Source organism: Marmota marmota, unplaced genomic scaffold (assembly GCF_001458135.2).
Source record: "Marmota marmota marmota unplaced genomic scaffold, marMar, whole genome shotgun sequence".
Classification (NCBI taxonomy): domain Eukaryota; kingdom Metazoa; phylum Chordata; class Mammalia; order Rodentia; family Sciuridae; genus Marmota; species Marmota marmota.
Genome location: NW_025999983.1, coordinates 11,295,938 through 11,310,452, shown reverse-complemented (window position 1 = coordinate 11,310,452; position 14,515 = coordinate 11,295,938). Strand labels below are relative to the sequence as shown.

The window sequence follows — 14,515 nt, the reverse complement described above, 5'->3', positions numbered from 1 at the left end:
GCAGACTGACATTCTCATGTATGAGTTAAAGCAGAGGAAGTAACAAGAACTTCTTCCAACACTGCTTGACCTCCCACAGATCAGAAGCTTGGGTTCAATAAAAACTGAAGACTAGAGAAGCTGTGTTAGAGGGGGTGGTGGTGAGCAATGAATCCATTTCAAATTATCTTTTTCCCCCCAGTGATGGAGATCAAACCTAGAGCTTCCATCTTGCCGGGTAAGCACTTAACCACTGAGTCACATCCCCAACCCTGAAGTTCTCTCTTTTAATTAACTTACAGAACCTAACAAAGGCTATACTTAATCAATAGTTCTTTCACTCTCCTGAACAATGTGTGGACCTTGGGGTGCCCTAGTTCCGGTGCCACCCTCCATCTCTCATATTATTCTTGTCTAGTACTTTAGTTCTACTTTTAAAAATGTTCCTTCTAAAGTAACCACTCATTTTCTCTTGCCATCAATGCTTAGAGATTTTGACAAAAGATTTTTCAATTTCTTTGCTGATCACTGCTTATTGTATTCCATTAATTGAATTTCCTTTTCTTAAATAGATCCTTTTGTAGTTATTTCAGAGAGGGAGGTAAATTTTAGGTTTTTGATGTTTGGAAATATCTAGATTTTTGCCTTGACCTTTGAATACTAATTTCACCGAGCCCCAAATTCTCCACTGATAGTTACGTTCCCTCAGCACTTTGAAGATAGTATTTTGTTATCACCTGGTGTCCGGTGATGCTTTGGGAAGGTCAATGTCAAAGTTACTGTTGGTCACTTGTAGATACAGCCTCTCCTCTCTGGTTGCTCTAGGGTCTTCTGTTTCAAGATGACTCTTCTCATGGAATTTCTTCCTTTCTTCTTCCCCCCTCACCCCCACCATCATCTTCTTTTTCTTTCCTTTCCTTTGTTTCCATTCTTCTCTTTTTCCATTTTTAAAATTTATTTTTTGCTTGTCTTTGTTATGCCCTCTCCAAAATAAACTTTGAAATATCTTCCATTTAGAGAGAGAGAGAGAGAGAGAGAGAGAGAGGTTTAAAATCCAGAATTTCTTTCAGCCTACCAATTTGGAACAATTTAACATCTTAGTATATTTAATGTTCACATTTGGAAATCTGCTACTTCTACTCACTTGAAAATGTCTCTCTGTAATTGTTTATTCATTTGTCAAACAATCTCGCATAATTTTTGTTAAGTGAATTTATAGGTTTGCTACATTTTTTGTTTCTATTTTGAAGTGAGAATTTCCTTTTTAAAACCTACATTTTCTATTTGGTTATTACTAAACTAAATAAATCTACTGGTTACTATTATTATTTTTCTCCTGGATAGGTCAGATTCTATATAGTATGTCACGTGAGTAACATAAAGATTGAATAGCATCTCCAGAAGTCAAAAGATGAGGTAAATCTATTTTTAAGGACAAGAATATTTTATTTTATTAGACAAAAACTGGATGATCAAAAAGTACATTTGATTTTCAAGAAGGCAAGGGAAGAAAAGTAATAACTAGATATGAACAAGAGAAAAAATTTTGATGTATAAGTTTTTCTGCTAGACATTAGATCTGACTACAGAAATTTCTAGTTTAAAGTCTGAATCAAACTAAAATGGCGGAAACAATTACACAAATGACTGAGTATATTAAACTTAGTAGAGTTTGAATGATTTGCATCAAGTGACACTTAAAAATACTGAGAAATTCCAATGCAGGGTACTAGAAATCATTTTAGAGACATAATTGAATATATTCATCTTTTTTTTCTTTAGGGTAAATTTAAAATATACCTCAGAAATTATAGAATTAGTATCAAATGTTGAGAATAATGTAAAACAAATGATTAGGTCATCTTTTAGAAAAACTTGGAAGAGTGTATGTGGCTGCCTGATTTTGTAAAAGCAAATCATGTCAGACCAGTTTAGTTCTGTTTTATGACAGGATAACAGTCTACAAACATAATAGGCATTTGAAAAACATAATTCCTTTTAATTTCAGTAAATGTTTTCTTCTATTGTATATGACATATTATTCATAGGCTAAGAAAATATGGCTTGGTGTAGTGTTCTCAGTGGCTAGCTATCATTAACCAGTTTCCAACTGGATGCTGACATTAACAGGTGCTCACAGGAATTCCTGGTGGATTTCTTTGAAGGCAATAACTTGGTTGTAAACCTAAACAAAAGATTTGAGATGTTACTAATTAAACCTGTAGGTACTACTAAGCTACATACTGTTTTTGGTCTCTGGGTCTAAACTTCAGAACAATCTTGAAATATTAGAAGGAAAACTTCAGAAACATTAACCAACAACTAAGTAAGAAAACTAAGATGTGAGGAATGTCTTGGAATCCTTTGGGGGTGAAACAGCTGCATGGTATGAAAAACTGGCCAGATGGAATTTAAAATTAAAATGAAGATCCCAGTTATCTTGTGGGGCAGAAGTTGAGTTGGGATGTAAGAGTCAGGATCACTGTAGACAGAAATGTGATAATAATGAAAAGTATTTGTTAAAAGAGAACAAGAAAGAAATAAGGAAGGAGGGGAGGAAGGGAACGAGGGAGGAGGCAAACACAGAGTTTAATGTCCTGTATGTGGCCTATAAGATCCATGAAAGTCACTTCTGCCCAGGACTGGTCATGCAGTTATTAGAACATAATGTCTCATTTTCGTCCACACTTTTAGAGTGGATGTAAGTGATTTTGAAGAAGAGCAATGAGAAGAATTGAAGAGCTAGAATGTACATCCTGGGCTGAAAGGCTAAAAATTTAGAGTTGTTTGGATTAGATAAGGGATAGCCAGGGAATAGCTTCGTTATCATTTTCACGTAAACGGTTTTGTAGAAGATAACCCCCATTGGTGACTTCTCTGGTCCTCACAGGATGAAAAAGAGCACAAAGATGCTTAATTTCAAATCTGAAAAGAGCGGATTTGGACCTAAACGCAGATGTCAGTCATCAGGGTAAAGTAACTTTGAAATGGTTTCTAAAGGAGGTTCAGGCCAAGTAGCAACGTGTCTCCAGACTGGATATAATGTTAAGTGTGACATCGAGTCTGAGAAAGATGACCTGAGTCATAGGGTAAGCTATATCCCACAGGCCAAGTTGGACCCACCACCTGATTTTTGTTTGTATGTGGTGCTGAGGATCGAACCCGGGCCGCACGCATGCCAGGCGAGCGCGCTACTGCTTGAGCCACATCCCCAGCCCTCAACCACCTGATTTTTGGATGATCCATTAGCTAACTATGACTTTTACATTTGAAAGTAGTTGAAAATAAAAATTTTGTAACAAAAGAAAATTACGTAAAATTCACCTTCGGTGTCCGTGAATAAAGTTGTACTGGAACACAACCACACCCATCCCTTGGTGTTCTTGTTGGTGGCTCCTTGGGCCCCTAACCATGGCAGAACTGAGTAGCTGAGATTGAGACGGTAGGTCCACAAAGCCTGGCTATTTGGGACCCTGACCTAGATGATCACAGCACTTGCACAATGTGTAGATTTTACCTCCAACATCTAGAAGCTTTCCTTGTTGTAAAAAAAATGAACACCTCTGGGGTCAGCTGATGAATACAGGCAGCACATCCTTTGAAGGGTTTTTGACAGGGCTTTGGGTCCACAGAAGAACACACCGATGCTGCTGCTGGAGGGGTAGGAAAAGGGAGCAGTGTTACCCAGGGCGAGGCCAAGACAATTGCAGAGCTCGGAGGGGCTGTGGATGTAGGCTGCTTATTCATTTACTGACCTGCATCCATCTACCTCCTTTTTCCTTAGATTCCCTCTTCCTATTTTCAGCACCTTGCTCCCTCCCAGATTCAGGGGTTCACCCAGATGGCTGTGCAGGAGGTTTTGAGAGAGAGAGGGTGTCACCTGGATTTTTGATCAGGTGACCTTGATTAGCATCTTCTTGGATCCATGGCTAGAATATAAGCTTCCTGAGAGCAGAAACCTGATCTGGTATGATCCCAGCCCTCAGGACAGTGCCCAGCATATAAGACAGTCAACACATCTTTGTTGAAGAAGAAGGTCAAGTTGAGTATGATTTCTATGCTCTTGGGCAAGACCTGAGATGTTATTTTCCATAGATATAAAACCAAGACAATAATTACATGATATGTTTTATTTACATTATATGTTTTATGGAAAGCAAAATGAGATAATGCATCCAAAATGGTTTTAAAAGGGTGAGTTAGTACTAACATTCTGCTCAACCCTGCCTTTTTTATAGATAATAAAATTTATACAGAAGTAATAGCAACTTGATTTATTTCTTCTGTTGGAATTACTTTAATTTTCCAAGAAGTCCAAAACAAAGAGATGGAAGGAAAAAAGACATTGCTGAAAATGTGGTCAACAAACGCAGTCCTCTACAATTATGACATCTTGGATAACATGGCTGAGGAGATATTTTTACATATGGTGACTATTCCAGGGCGGCTCAAATCCCTTGTGACATCACAGCGCCAGCCTTCAGCTTGTCTCTGGAAGTTGTGATGTTTGTGGGTCTAGAGGGAGTTACAGAGATGATGTCTTTTTTTCCCTTGTTTTGAATATTATTATGCCCTGTAGCATTTTTCCAGTCTTTGGCATGAGCCAAATTAGTTACTCTAGTCCAGATCAAAAATTCTCCAACTTTACCATGCTTCAAGTCATCTAGGAAGATGGTTAGAATGCAGATTCCTTGGCTCCAAGGAATGCATGGTTAACATGGAGCCTGGGTAATATTGACACACAATGTCCTGGGAGCTCCCTTTGAGGAACTGTCTTAGGAACATTCTTCAGACCCAGGACCAGTGCACTCTCCGGTCGTATTCCTTCAGATCTGGCTTTTGTTGGGGAATGCCTACATAGCCTAGTTCATCTTAGCTGACACAGAAGCAGGGTTCTCTGCCGTATCAGAGCCACCTTTTAATTATGTGTTCCAGAACTGTAATAACCATGGTGGAAGTCGATGGTTTAATGATATTTTAGACTAGCTTCAAAAGAACTTATCAAATGGCTTCATTTGTAAATGACAATATGTTTAAAATGTGTAAGTACGACTCTCAAAGATATCATTCCCCACAGCTAAATTTGACAAAGTAATTTTTCAGAAAATATTCCCTAGCCTGAAAAATATGACTTAATGAAGCAATTTACAGGGGGTTGCAGAGCGAAAGGACAGGGTCAGGGTGCTGTTGGTTCCACCACTTGGCTGCTGGGTGACTTTGGGCATATTAATTATCTTCTCAAAGCCCCCATCACCTCATCTGTAAATTGAGGAGCATAAATCTAGTTTCCAGCTCCTGGAATCTCTTCTGCTCTCGTAGCATCGCTGTGAAGACCAGGTTGGCTGCTGCAGGTCCAGCTTTTGGCCTCAAGTGTGGCATGTGGTGATTTCTCAGTGACTCTTAGCTTATCTTCGTCATTATGACACACTGTGTCTGCAGGACTCTGCCTACTCCACGTAGCTGAACAGGAGTGGGAGGGAGGGAGGGAGGGAGGTATTAACTCGGAGGCGATGATAGACTTACTTGAATCAGCACTATGTCTTTTGAGCTCTGGAATGAAACATTTTGAGTGATGCATGAGTCAGGTAAAACCCTTTCCAATGAGAAGTCACAGCTCTGCTTTGTGTCTGATGCCCAGAGGGACCCTTGCATCCATTTTTCAAAGATGCTGTTATGGGTGGTGATATTTTTCCATTAGTGTAGATGTCACCAAAGAGATTGCCCACTGGCCCACTCCCAACAGGCTAAGATGTCCTTTCGTTTACAGCCACAGTCACTGTTTGCAGGAGCCAATGGTGCTCTTTGATGCTCTGCCTTTAAAACTCCATTTCAAAGGCTTCTGATTGCTGGCTGCCAGGTGTACCACTGGGTCCCCAGCGGTTCACAGCTCCCCTGCCCCTTTGAAGTGATGGCTATTACACTGCACAGCTAAGTGCATACTTTTCTGTACTCAGGGTCCATAACTGTCATGGCTATGCGATTGCCAAAAAGTCTTACAAAGGCCATTCATTATCTATCTTTGCTTTGACCAAAAGGTCAGCCCTTCACCAGCTGGCTGCACATCACTGTCCCCAAGCAAGGCATTCTGTTGCCTGCCTGCTGTTGCCCTCTTGGCATTTACAATTCCAAGTATGAAGATTTCTTGTCACGAATGCCTACCGTGAACCACGGGGCTGAGATTCCGTGAAAAGCGGTTAAGGCGTAGACGTGGCAGTTTTAATTTTTTTATTTTTCTTTTATGAGGCAATGGACAAATGCAAAGGAACCCTAATGGGGTTGGTAAAGAAAAAAAAAATTCTTCTATAAAATTTAATTACCCACAATTGCTCAGAATTAAAAAAAAAGATTCTCTGCAAAAGAAGTATAAAACCACGAGACACTATTTATTCTTGGGTTTACAGCTGCAAGCCGTGGAGTTTGCACAGGCGAGAGGAGCTGGATCAGGGACAATGTTAATGGCATTGATCAGTCTGGGCTGCTGACTTTGATGAGAAAAGGACACATTTCACATGGGCTGCAAAGATGGTTAACATTCACAGCATTATTTTTAGCTCTGATAAACAGTAAGGAAAATCCTCCTTTCTCCTTCTATATTTGCTAAATAACTACTGTGCTCTTCTCTGTGGAGCTGGTGTATTTTTCAAAACAGGGCAGCGATACCATGCATGAAAGGCATCCAAAATATCACCCGCCAGGAGATTTCAGCCAGCAGATATATGGGAGTGTGGGTGCGCCTGGGAGTAATCCCACCACCTTGCAGGATTCCCAGGTTCTGCTGCCGTGAGCTCTTCTCTCTTTAAATTGTGTGTTTGTTTTTATGTGTTGGCTTTTATGCTTGGTAAGTTATAACCCTGTAGGGGCAGACCCTAAACCCCATTTTAAAAAAATCAAATTACTTTATACCCTGAGTGCATTCTGCAAATAAAATCGATAAACAGAAGGTTCCCGTGGATTTATGGAGACTTAGAAGGCACCGAGAGCTATAGACCCTGTTTCACACAATGGACACAACTTCTGGTTAATCTTTCCTAGTGAGTGTTTTTCATTAGAAAACCCTCCAAATGATTTATCACATAATTATAGTTTATACAACACCTTCTTTTTCATAAGCACAGATGATAATTGTGCTGGCCAGCTTTTTTTTTTTTTTAAACCTATCTTCCAGTCCGTTGTAGCTGCTGGCTGCATGACTTTCCTCTGTGTGTTAATTACTGGGCTGTTCATGACTTGCTGCAGACCCACCTAACAGTGCTCTGGTGTGACTCTTCTGCCCACTTCCCACCAGCTTCATCTTCTTTGGCAGGCTGAGATGTCTGGCTAGGACTCTGGTCCTAGCTTTCTCCTCCATCTCTCCATCTCTCCTCTTGCTCATGCTGGCTACTGCCAGGCTCTGAGGTGTATGGATAAAACTGCTGCCCTTGAGGGACTTAGGATCTTATAAGGGAGAAAAATAAAAGCAGCTAACTTGGAAGCTTTGGATTTCTGAAACTGGTAGAGCCATTTCCCCCCAATCCTATTCTCCTCCTCTACCCCAACAAAGCACTAAAATATATACACTTCATGCATAAATAACCTGCTGCCACAGCTCATAATTTGATAGATAACATCATCAAAGCAGCTTTGCAAAGCAATAAAGAAACCACCTTCTACTTTCTTACTCTCCTCCCTAATCCCCCCAACCACACGTAGAGTAATTCTAGTAATTTTTGTTGTATTTTCACTTGGTTCTAATCAGAGAGGCAGATGCCCTCTGGTGGGAAGGTACTATTTAAATATGCTGACAGTATTCGCATCCTCAGTTTACAGTGGCTTTATTTTTCTCACAAAGCTATAATTTATCATGTGTTGGATTTTCATGTAAGTCTACTTCTTTGAGTGTTCTGAATATTTTAGTCATATAATGAATGTTTAAGATATCCTGTTAGATAAAAGACCTTGTGTGCTAGCCTCTGAATGCTAATGTCTTAAAAATATCATTGAAAAACATTTTGCACATATGCACGTACAAATGAGAATTGAAGGGTGTGCACACAAGCAAATGTGGTTCCAGATGGACACATTTACTCCATTTAGTATAAAGGTATTTTTACATTTCTGAAAACAATGGGTGGTCTAAAATACATTCATGCCATGTGGATCCGAAGCCCCCAATCATGTGGCAAGTTGACACCTCTTTTCATTGTTGGGTTGGGTCGAACTGCTTTAAAAAGGGATGTCATATGCTTATTCTTCCCGTCAAGATAAAAGAAACACTTCTGAAGTTTCCAAAAGTGGCCAGAGCTTTAAAGTTGTTATGATAATTAATTACATAAAGTTTACACCTAGGAGGCACGGCCAAGTTATTAGCAGATAAGTCAAAAGCAGCAAACTATAAATATTATCTGAAGCGTAAGATCAAACGCGGAAGCCCTATGGAAAAAGCTCATATTCAATTAATTAAAAACAGCTGATCCAGAAATTCAGAAGGTTGAGCACATACACAAAATGTGCGTTTGACAAAGGAGTAGCTTGATGTGACAAAGCTATATTTATTTTCATTCTGTCTACCTTCTTGGCAATGATCAGCTGACTCCTGAATACTCGTCTGTAGCTTGGGAACATATTGAGGGTGTTGACCAAAACAATGAAATTTAGCTTCCCCTTGGTAAAAGACACATTTCTATAGATTAATAAGACATAGATGTCAGTGCATTATTTAATTAGCCTACTATATTTTAATTAGGAGAATGATTTTCATTGTTTTTGTTTAGAGTGCTTTTTTGTGTTTGTCTAATTGAAGCAATAAACAACAATTATCACAGGCATGTGAGTTTGGTAATAGCAATAAAAGACATTATTTTATACATATACTTACTATTTGCTGATTGCCTTTTAAAGCTATTCTTTTGTTTTTGCAAATTCAGCTGATATAATTACCAATATTAATGACAAATAAAAACAATAGATACGCTTTCCTTTTTTCTATTTCCAGCCTTTGATCTATTTTTAATTTCTCTCCCCTCTTCCTTATTTGTATTCGTTTTGATGCCATCAATTTGTTTCTCTATTACTGTTATTTTTGCAATTTTCTGTTTCCTTTAGAGCTTGCCCAACTCTCTTTGATCTGCTTCCCTTCAAGCTTTATTTTTGGTGCTGTTTTTCATGTTCTATAAAAAATACTTTTGCCCCTCTTCCCTTTATTCTTTTGATTTAACTCCTTCTCAGAACAAGAACCAACTCTAGCTTTGAGTGAACAGGTAAATGTCTTTTCAAGAGCAAGTCCTGAGAATCCTCGGCTTTGCACTGATGAATAGACATGGTGGAGAGCCTACTTCAAAGGCCCTCGAGAACAAAGGACCTTTCTGAGACCACTAGCAAATCTACCAATTCCTTCTGAACCCTCTTTGCCAAAAGATAGGAGCTAACACAGGACAAGCCTGTCTGCAGGAGTGGCCAAGTGGGCTTAGGAACAAACATATCCTTGACATAATAAGGGGAAAACATACTGTTTATCTCTTTAATAAGCATCCTGAGGAAAATTAATGTGACTTTGTCCTTTGTGCAGAACAGTAATTGGATTGTGTGTTTCATTTCTATCTGGACAAAGGCCAGGATATTGAAATACTTTTCAATATTAGATTTTCTTGTTTAAAAATTAGATTTTATTGGCATTCTCTTTCCGAGATTTCTTCATTAAAAGCTTCATTAAACATAAATCTCCTTTTACACAGCAGAAAACAAAAATTATTGCAACGAGGTCATTTTGAACGTCTTCTAGAAGGGCGGGGACAGCTTCCTTGCTGGAGACTCCTCTCTCCCAGGGACAAAGTAACAACTGACTTTGTGGGCATGAGTCTGATATTTGTCATATTGAGGTTTGAAACTATATAACAAGTTGCTGTGTTCTAGAGTCTTAGGCTATTCCAAATATGGTATTTTAAGAAAATCTAGTTGGATGTGGTGAAGCATACCTGTAATCCCAGTGGCTCAGGAAACTGAGGCAGGAGGATTGCAAGTTCAAAGCCAGCCTCAACAACTTAGTGAGGTCCTAAACAACTCAGTGAGACCCTGTCCTAAATAAAATACAAAAAAAAGGTGTGTGTGTGGGATGCTGTGGTTAAGGGCCCCGAAATTCAATCCCAGTACCAAAAAAAAAAAAAAAAATTGGGCTAGGAAGTATGCTGTAGAGGCTTGATTCAACGACATGCAAACCTGGGGGCCTCTTCTCTCCTGAAAGATGCAAAGTCATCCGTGGGGGAGAGAGAGTTTGAAAAGCTAATGTGCTGAAAAATGCAACTGGACATCAAATACATTTCTGCACTTCGATTCCAGCTTCTAGAAAGAAATGAACACACTCCTGACAAGGCAAGTGGGGAGAGGGACAGCCACAGTTTTCCCAGCTTAAAACTGTTTTTGCTGCTCACTCCCTGCAAAAATTGGACAGACTCACTTCTCAGCCCTGCAAAGCATAATTTTCTGGGCAGAGTTTGTGCAAACCCAGTCTTACCCTCAGTCTCCTGACGCACCGTGTTTCTGGCTCACACTTTCTGAGGGGAGAGAGATAATGAAATGGTTTGGTTTGAAAGGCCTTCCCCACTGGGCTGCAGACTTCATGTGTAACAGAAATAAACAAATGCGCTGTGGGATGTCAGTAGGAGAGGAGCCTAATAAAGAGCCGGACTATCTATAAGAGCTTACAAGATATATAGATCCCTGTTTAACGCCTGCAAAGTGGGAAAATTCCTTTTGTGATAATTGAAAACTGAGTGCAAAACATTGGTCAAAAATAAACTTTCACCAAAAGGTGAAAGTAGGAATAACCCACCCCCCAACCCCAAAACCCTAGTGATCATATATGAGCTTTGGACCTCTTAATTTCTACCTCTAAGTATTTTAAGGAATCTGTAGATGAAATTAACTTGTTTCTGCACTGGACAAGAACTGGATGGGGGTAAGGTGACCGGTGGTGACTCTCAGGGCTCAAAGAGACTTGGGCTCCAGGATCCAGGAACAGGTGTTGAGAAAGGAGCCCAGAGGAACTGGATTCAGAGGATCTAGAAGGTAGGATGGGTTGGCAAAACCTGCTGGAGAGAAGGTGGCGCTCCAGCCCTGGAGTCTAGGCCAGGTGTCCACAAAAGCCAAGGCTAGAGGCAAAGGGGAACAAGTGGACTCGTGGATGAGGGGCCTGGAAAGAGCCTCCAAGGCCACTTGCCACAGGTTGGCAGCTCTTCTGGGGCATCTAAGGCTGAGCCCCTGGAGTAAAAGTGAGACTTTGAAATTGATTGTGCAGCTGGTCCACTTCCACCCCAACCTTGAAGCTAAAAGTTGTTGTTTTTTGTTTTTAACTTTCTTGTTGGAAATCTGTTGCTCTCAGATGACTCAAGGTCAGGAGGAAATTTCCACAGACATTCCCTCAGCCTGTTTTTTACCCAGGGCTGTGGGCTCAGGAGCCTCCTCAATGAATACTCTTGTCTTGGGTGCAGGCTTTCTCAGGCAGGCTGTCCAGGAAGCAGGGCTCAGGGAGAGCTGGGGCAGCTGAAGTCAGAGTGACTTCACACAGAAGGAGGACACTGGAACTGTATGCCTAGGAACCCCGAGGGCCTCTGGTTACTTCTTCCACGCTTCTCTCTTCACAAAGCTCCTTCAATAATGATCCAAAGAAGTCTCACAATGTAGTGACAAATAATAAAGAGTGAAATGGATAGTTCTGGCACAAACAGACTACATGCAAAAAAATAAAAATGTAAGAAGGAGCTGAACTGACCTAAATAATATTCACCAAAAAAAAAAAATTCTATGGAGCAGAAATAAATACTAGGAAGCTACAAAAAGGTTAATAAAGCATAACTCCTATGAAAGAAGACCAGAGAGCAGAAATGTAAGGAAGCTGCATGGAGAAGTCACAGGTGATAGAGATGTAGTCAGAAGAACCCTAGGATGTTTTAATTTACTTCTGATAAAGTGGACAGAAAGAAGGTTGGGCTATGGAAGACCTAAGTAGCATGGTTAATAAGGTAGATAAGAATAAGATTTATTCAACTTTGGGACCTGCACAGGAGAAGGCTTTTCCCTACCCTCCAAATGTTGTGGGTTTTGGAACTCTTGTTGATCTCTCTCTACTGCATTGGTCATCTCATTTGGTGTTATGGCCTCCAACCCAGCTCCTGCCCTGAAATCATGATGCGTACTCACTGCCTACTTGACGCCAGTATGTGTAACAGGAATCTTCAGCTGAACATGTCAAAGAAAAAAGTCCTGAAAGCCTCTGACTGACAACCAGAACGCTTACAGTGCCATCCAGGTAGAAATGGGGACTTCATCCTGGTTTGGCTCATGCCTCATATCCAACCCATCAGCAAATCAGGTCAGCTCCCTTTGCAACCTGCCCAGGATGTAAGGGCCTCTCAACACCTCCACTGCCACGCCCCGCCTCCACCAAGCTACCTCCACTGCCCACTGCCTGCCTCTCCACTTCTGTCCAAGGCCCTACTATTCCTTAAAGCAGCCAGAGAGATCTCATGTCACTCCTGGGTTCAAACCTCTAAAAGGCTTCTCCTCTGTGAATAAAATTCAAAGTCTATGATGATCTGCAACTGTCCTTTCTCCTAAATGCAACCCCCGGTTACTCTCCCTCTCATGTCCTCTGTCCCAAACTACTGGCCTCCTGGATCATGGCGTCTCCTGCCTCGGGACTTTGCTTGTTCCCAGATGCCCACTTGTTACACTCCCTCACTTCCTTCAGTTTTGCCTCAGATAGAGAAAATGTTCTGCCTTGATGACAATATTAGAATCTACTGACGTTCAAGAGCCATAGATGATGAGGGTTCACTTAGGGAGTTAGAAGAGCAATGATCACTGTTTGTGTTACTGCTTTATACTTAACTTCTTAACATACTGTATAATTTTAAAAATATGAAGACAACACCATGAATATTATCATCTATATTTTACAGTGGGGCACAAAACCTCAACCAAGCTGGCTTGTCCAAGCTCACCTACCTAGAAACTTCTAGAACCAGGAAATATAGGCTTCACTCCAGAGCAAGTGCTCTTTCTTCTTTACATTACAATTTATTATATAATGATAATAATAACATTAATCCTTGAAACAATAATAGTAATATCAGCAGCGGCAGCTAAGCTCATGGAGCACTGTGTAGTGAGCACTATTTTAGGCACCTTACATTCATTCATTCACTCCACACCTAGGTTCTTGGGCTCCAGTTCCTGAGTCCTTAACCACTACCTTAACTCCCTGCTCAGTCTTAGAACATGTTCTCTCTGCTTTTGCTAGACATGCTAGATACGCTGTACGGTTGGACATAAGTGAATTCTCCAGTTGGGTAATTAGAGATAACTGTGCTCACCAAAGTTTTCTTGAAGGCATATGTTGTTTAAGAAATATCATCTTTAAATTGAGGTTAAGTGTGAAAATTTTCAACATAATCAATAATTGTCAGAGGCTGTAAGCCAGTTAAGCAGAAGTTTGTGGTTCTCTAAAGGAGATGTGCAGTACCGACTTCAGATTCACTTCCCGAGTCAGCAGTAACTTGCATTTCTCCGGGGAGGCTCCCAGCAGGCAGAGGAAAGAGAGCTCGCCTTACTCACCTGGGGTGGTGGTAGGCTATCTGCTTGAACTCGTTGTTCCAGTTGGGTCTCCCGTAGAAGGTTTTCTGCTTTAAGCCTGTAATCACATCGGTGTTCTCATCCCAATGTAAAGCTATGTGAATAGCCTAAAATAAGAATTGTGGTATCAGATGACATTTAGAACAAAAAGTAGGAGCCTCCTATAAATAAAGGATCATTAAGCTCATGTGTAGATTTGATACAAAAAGCCTTTTTTACAGGACTGGAAATGCTTATCATTATTAGCAGATACCATTGATGTTGCATTTTAGGACAGGTATCATATTTCATGTATCTTTGCATTGAACCTACTGAAACGGTACATAGTAGGTATGCAATAATATTAGCCTAAGAAGGATATTTTTCTTTGAAAGGATGAGAGCCATACAGCAAATGTGGCTAAGGGAAAGCAACACTAAATGATTTCCCTTTTTTTTCTGCCAGACTTCTTAAAAATTAATCTCCACCTGCTGTCCCGTTTTGCTTCATATTAAATCCTGAGGATTTGAGAAGGGCATTGCCAGATTAACGTGCCATGAAATGTCCAGGAAGAAGATGGGTCTCACGGTCAGATCTGCCTACTGGGTTGAAACAGTTTGATGTACAGTCGTTCCTTGAAATCCTTGGGGGACTGGTTCCAGGACTGCCCCTTCCCTGCAGATACCAAAGACTGAGGATGATGAAACCCTTTATAGAAAATGGCACAGTATTTGCATATAACCTATGCAGATTCTCTAGTATTCTTTGCATCATCTCTTGATTACTTATATATAGTATCTACTAGGTTGAAATCTGCACTTACAGTTGTGGAACCTATGAATAGGGAAAGCTGATCTTATACTGAGAGCCTTCAAATACTGGGAGGCTGTTGAGGCTGGCAGATAGGACATGGAGGCCAGAGCACAGAAAGGGGCATGGTGGGAGCTCTGTG

General features: G+C 40.5%; 1 protein-coding gene across 1 annotated transcript in view; it reads right to left on the bottom strand.

Moving 5' to 3' along the window:
* Window positions 1-1,958: 1,958 nt before the first annotated feature.
* Nox3 (NADPH oxidase 3) overlaps window positions 1,959-14,515 on the bottom strand; it is a 54,883-nt gene continuing 42,326 nt past the window's right edge. Inside the window, exons 12-14 of the mRNA XM_015498693.1 lie at window positions 13,567-13,691; window positions 3,479-3,632; window positions 1,959-2,164 (exon numbers count right to left, since the gene is read on the bottom strand). Of these exons, the coding sequence (XP_015354179.1) occupies window positions 3,506-3,632; window positions 13,567-13,691 (252 nt within the window). The 3' untranslated portion in view covers window positions 1,959-2,164; window positions 3,479-3,505. The remainder of the gene's footprint in view (window positions 2,165-3,478; window positions 3,633-13,566; window positions 13,692-14,515) is intronic.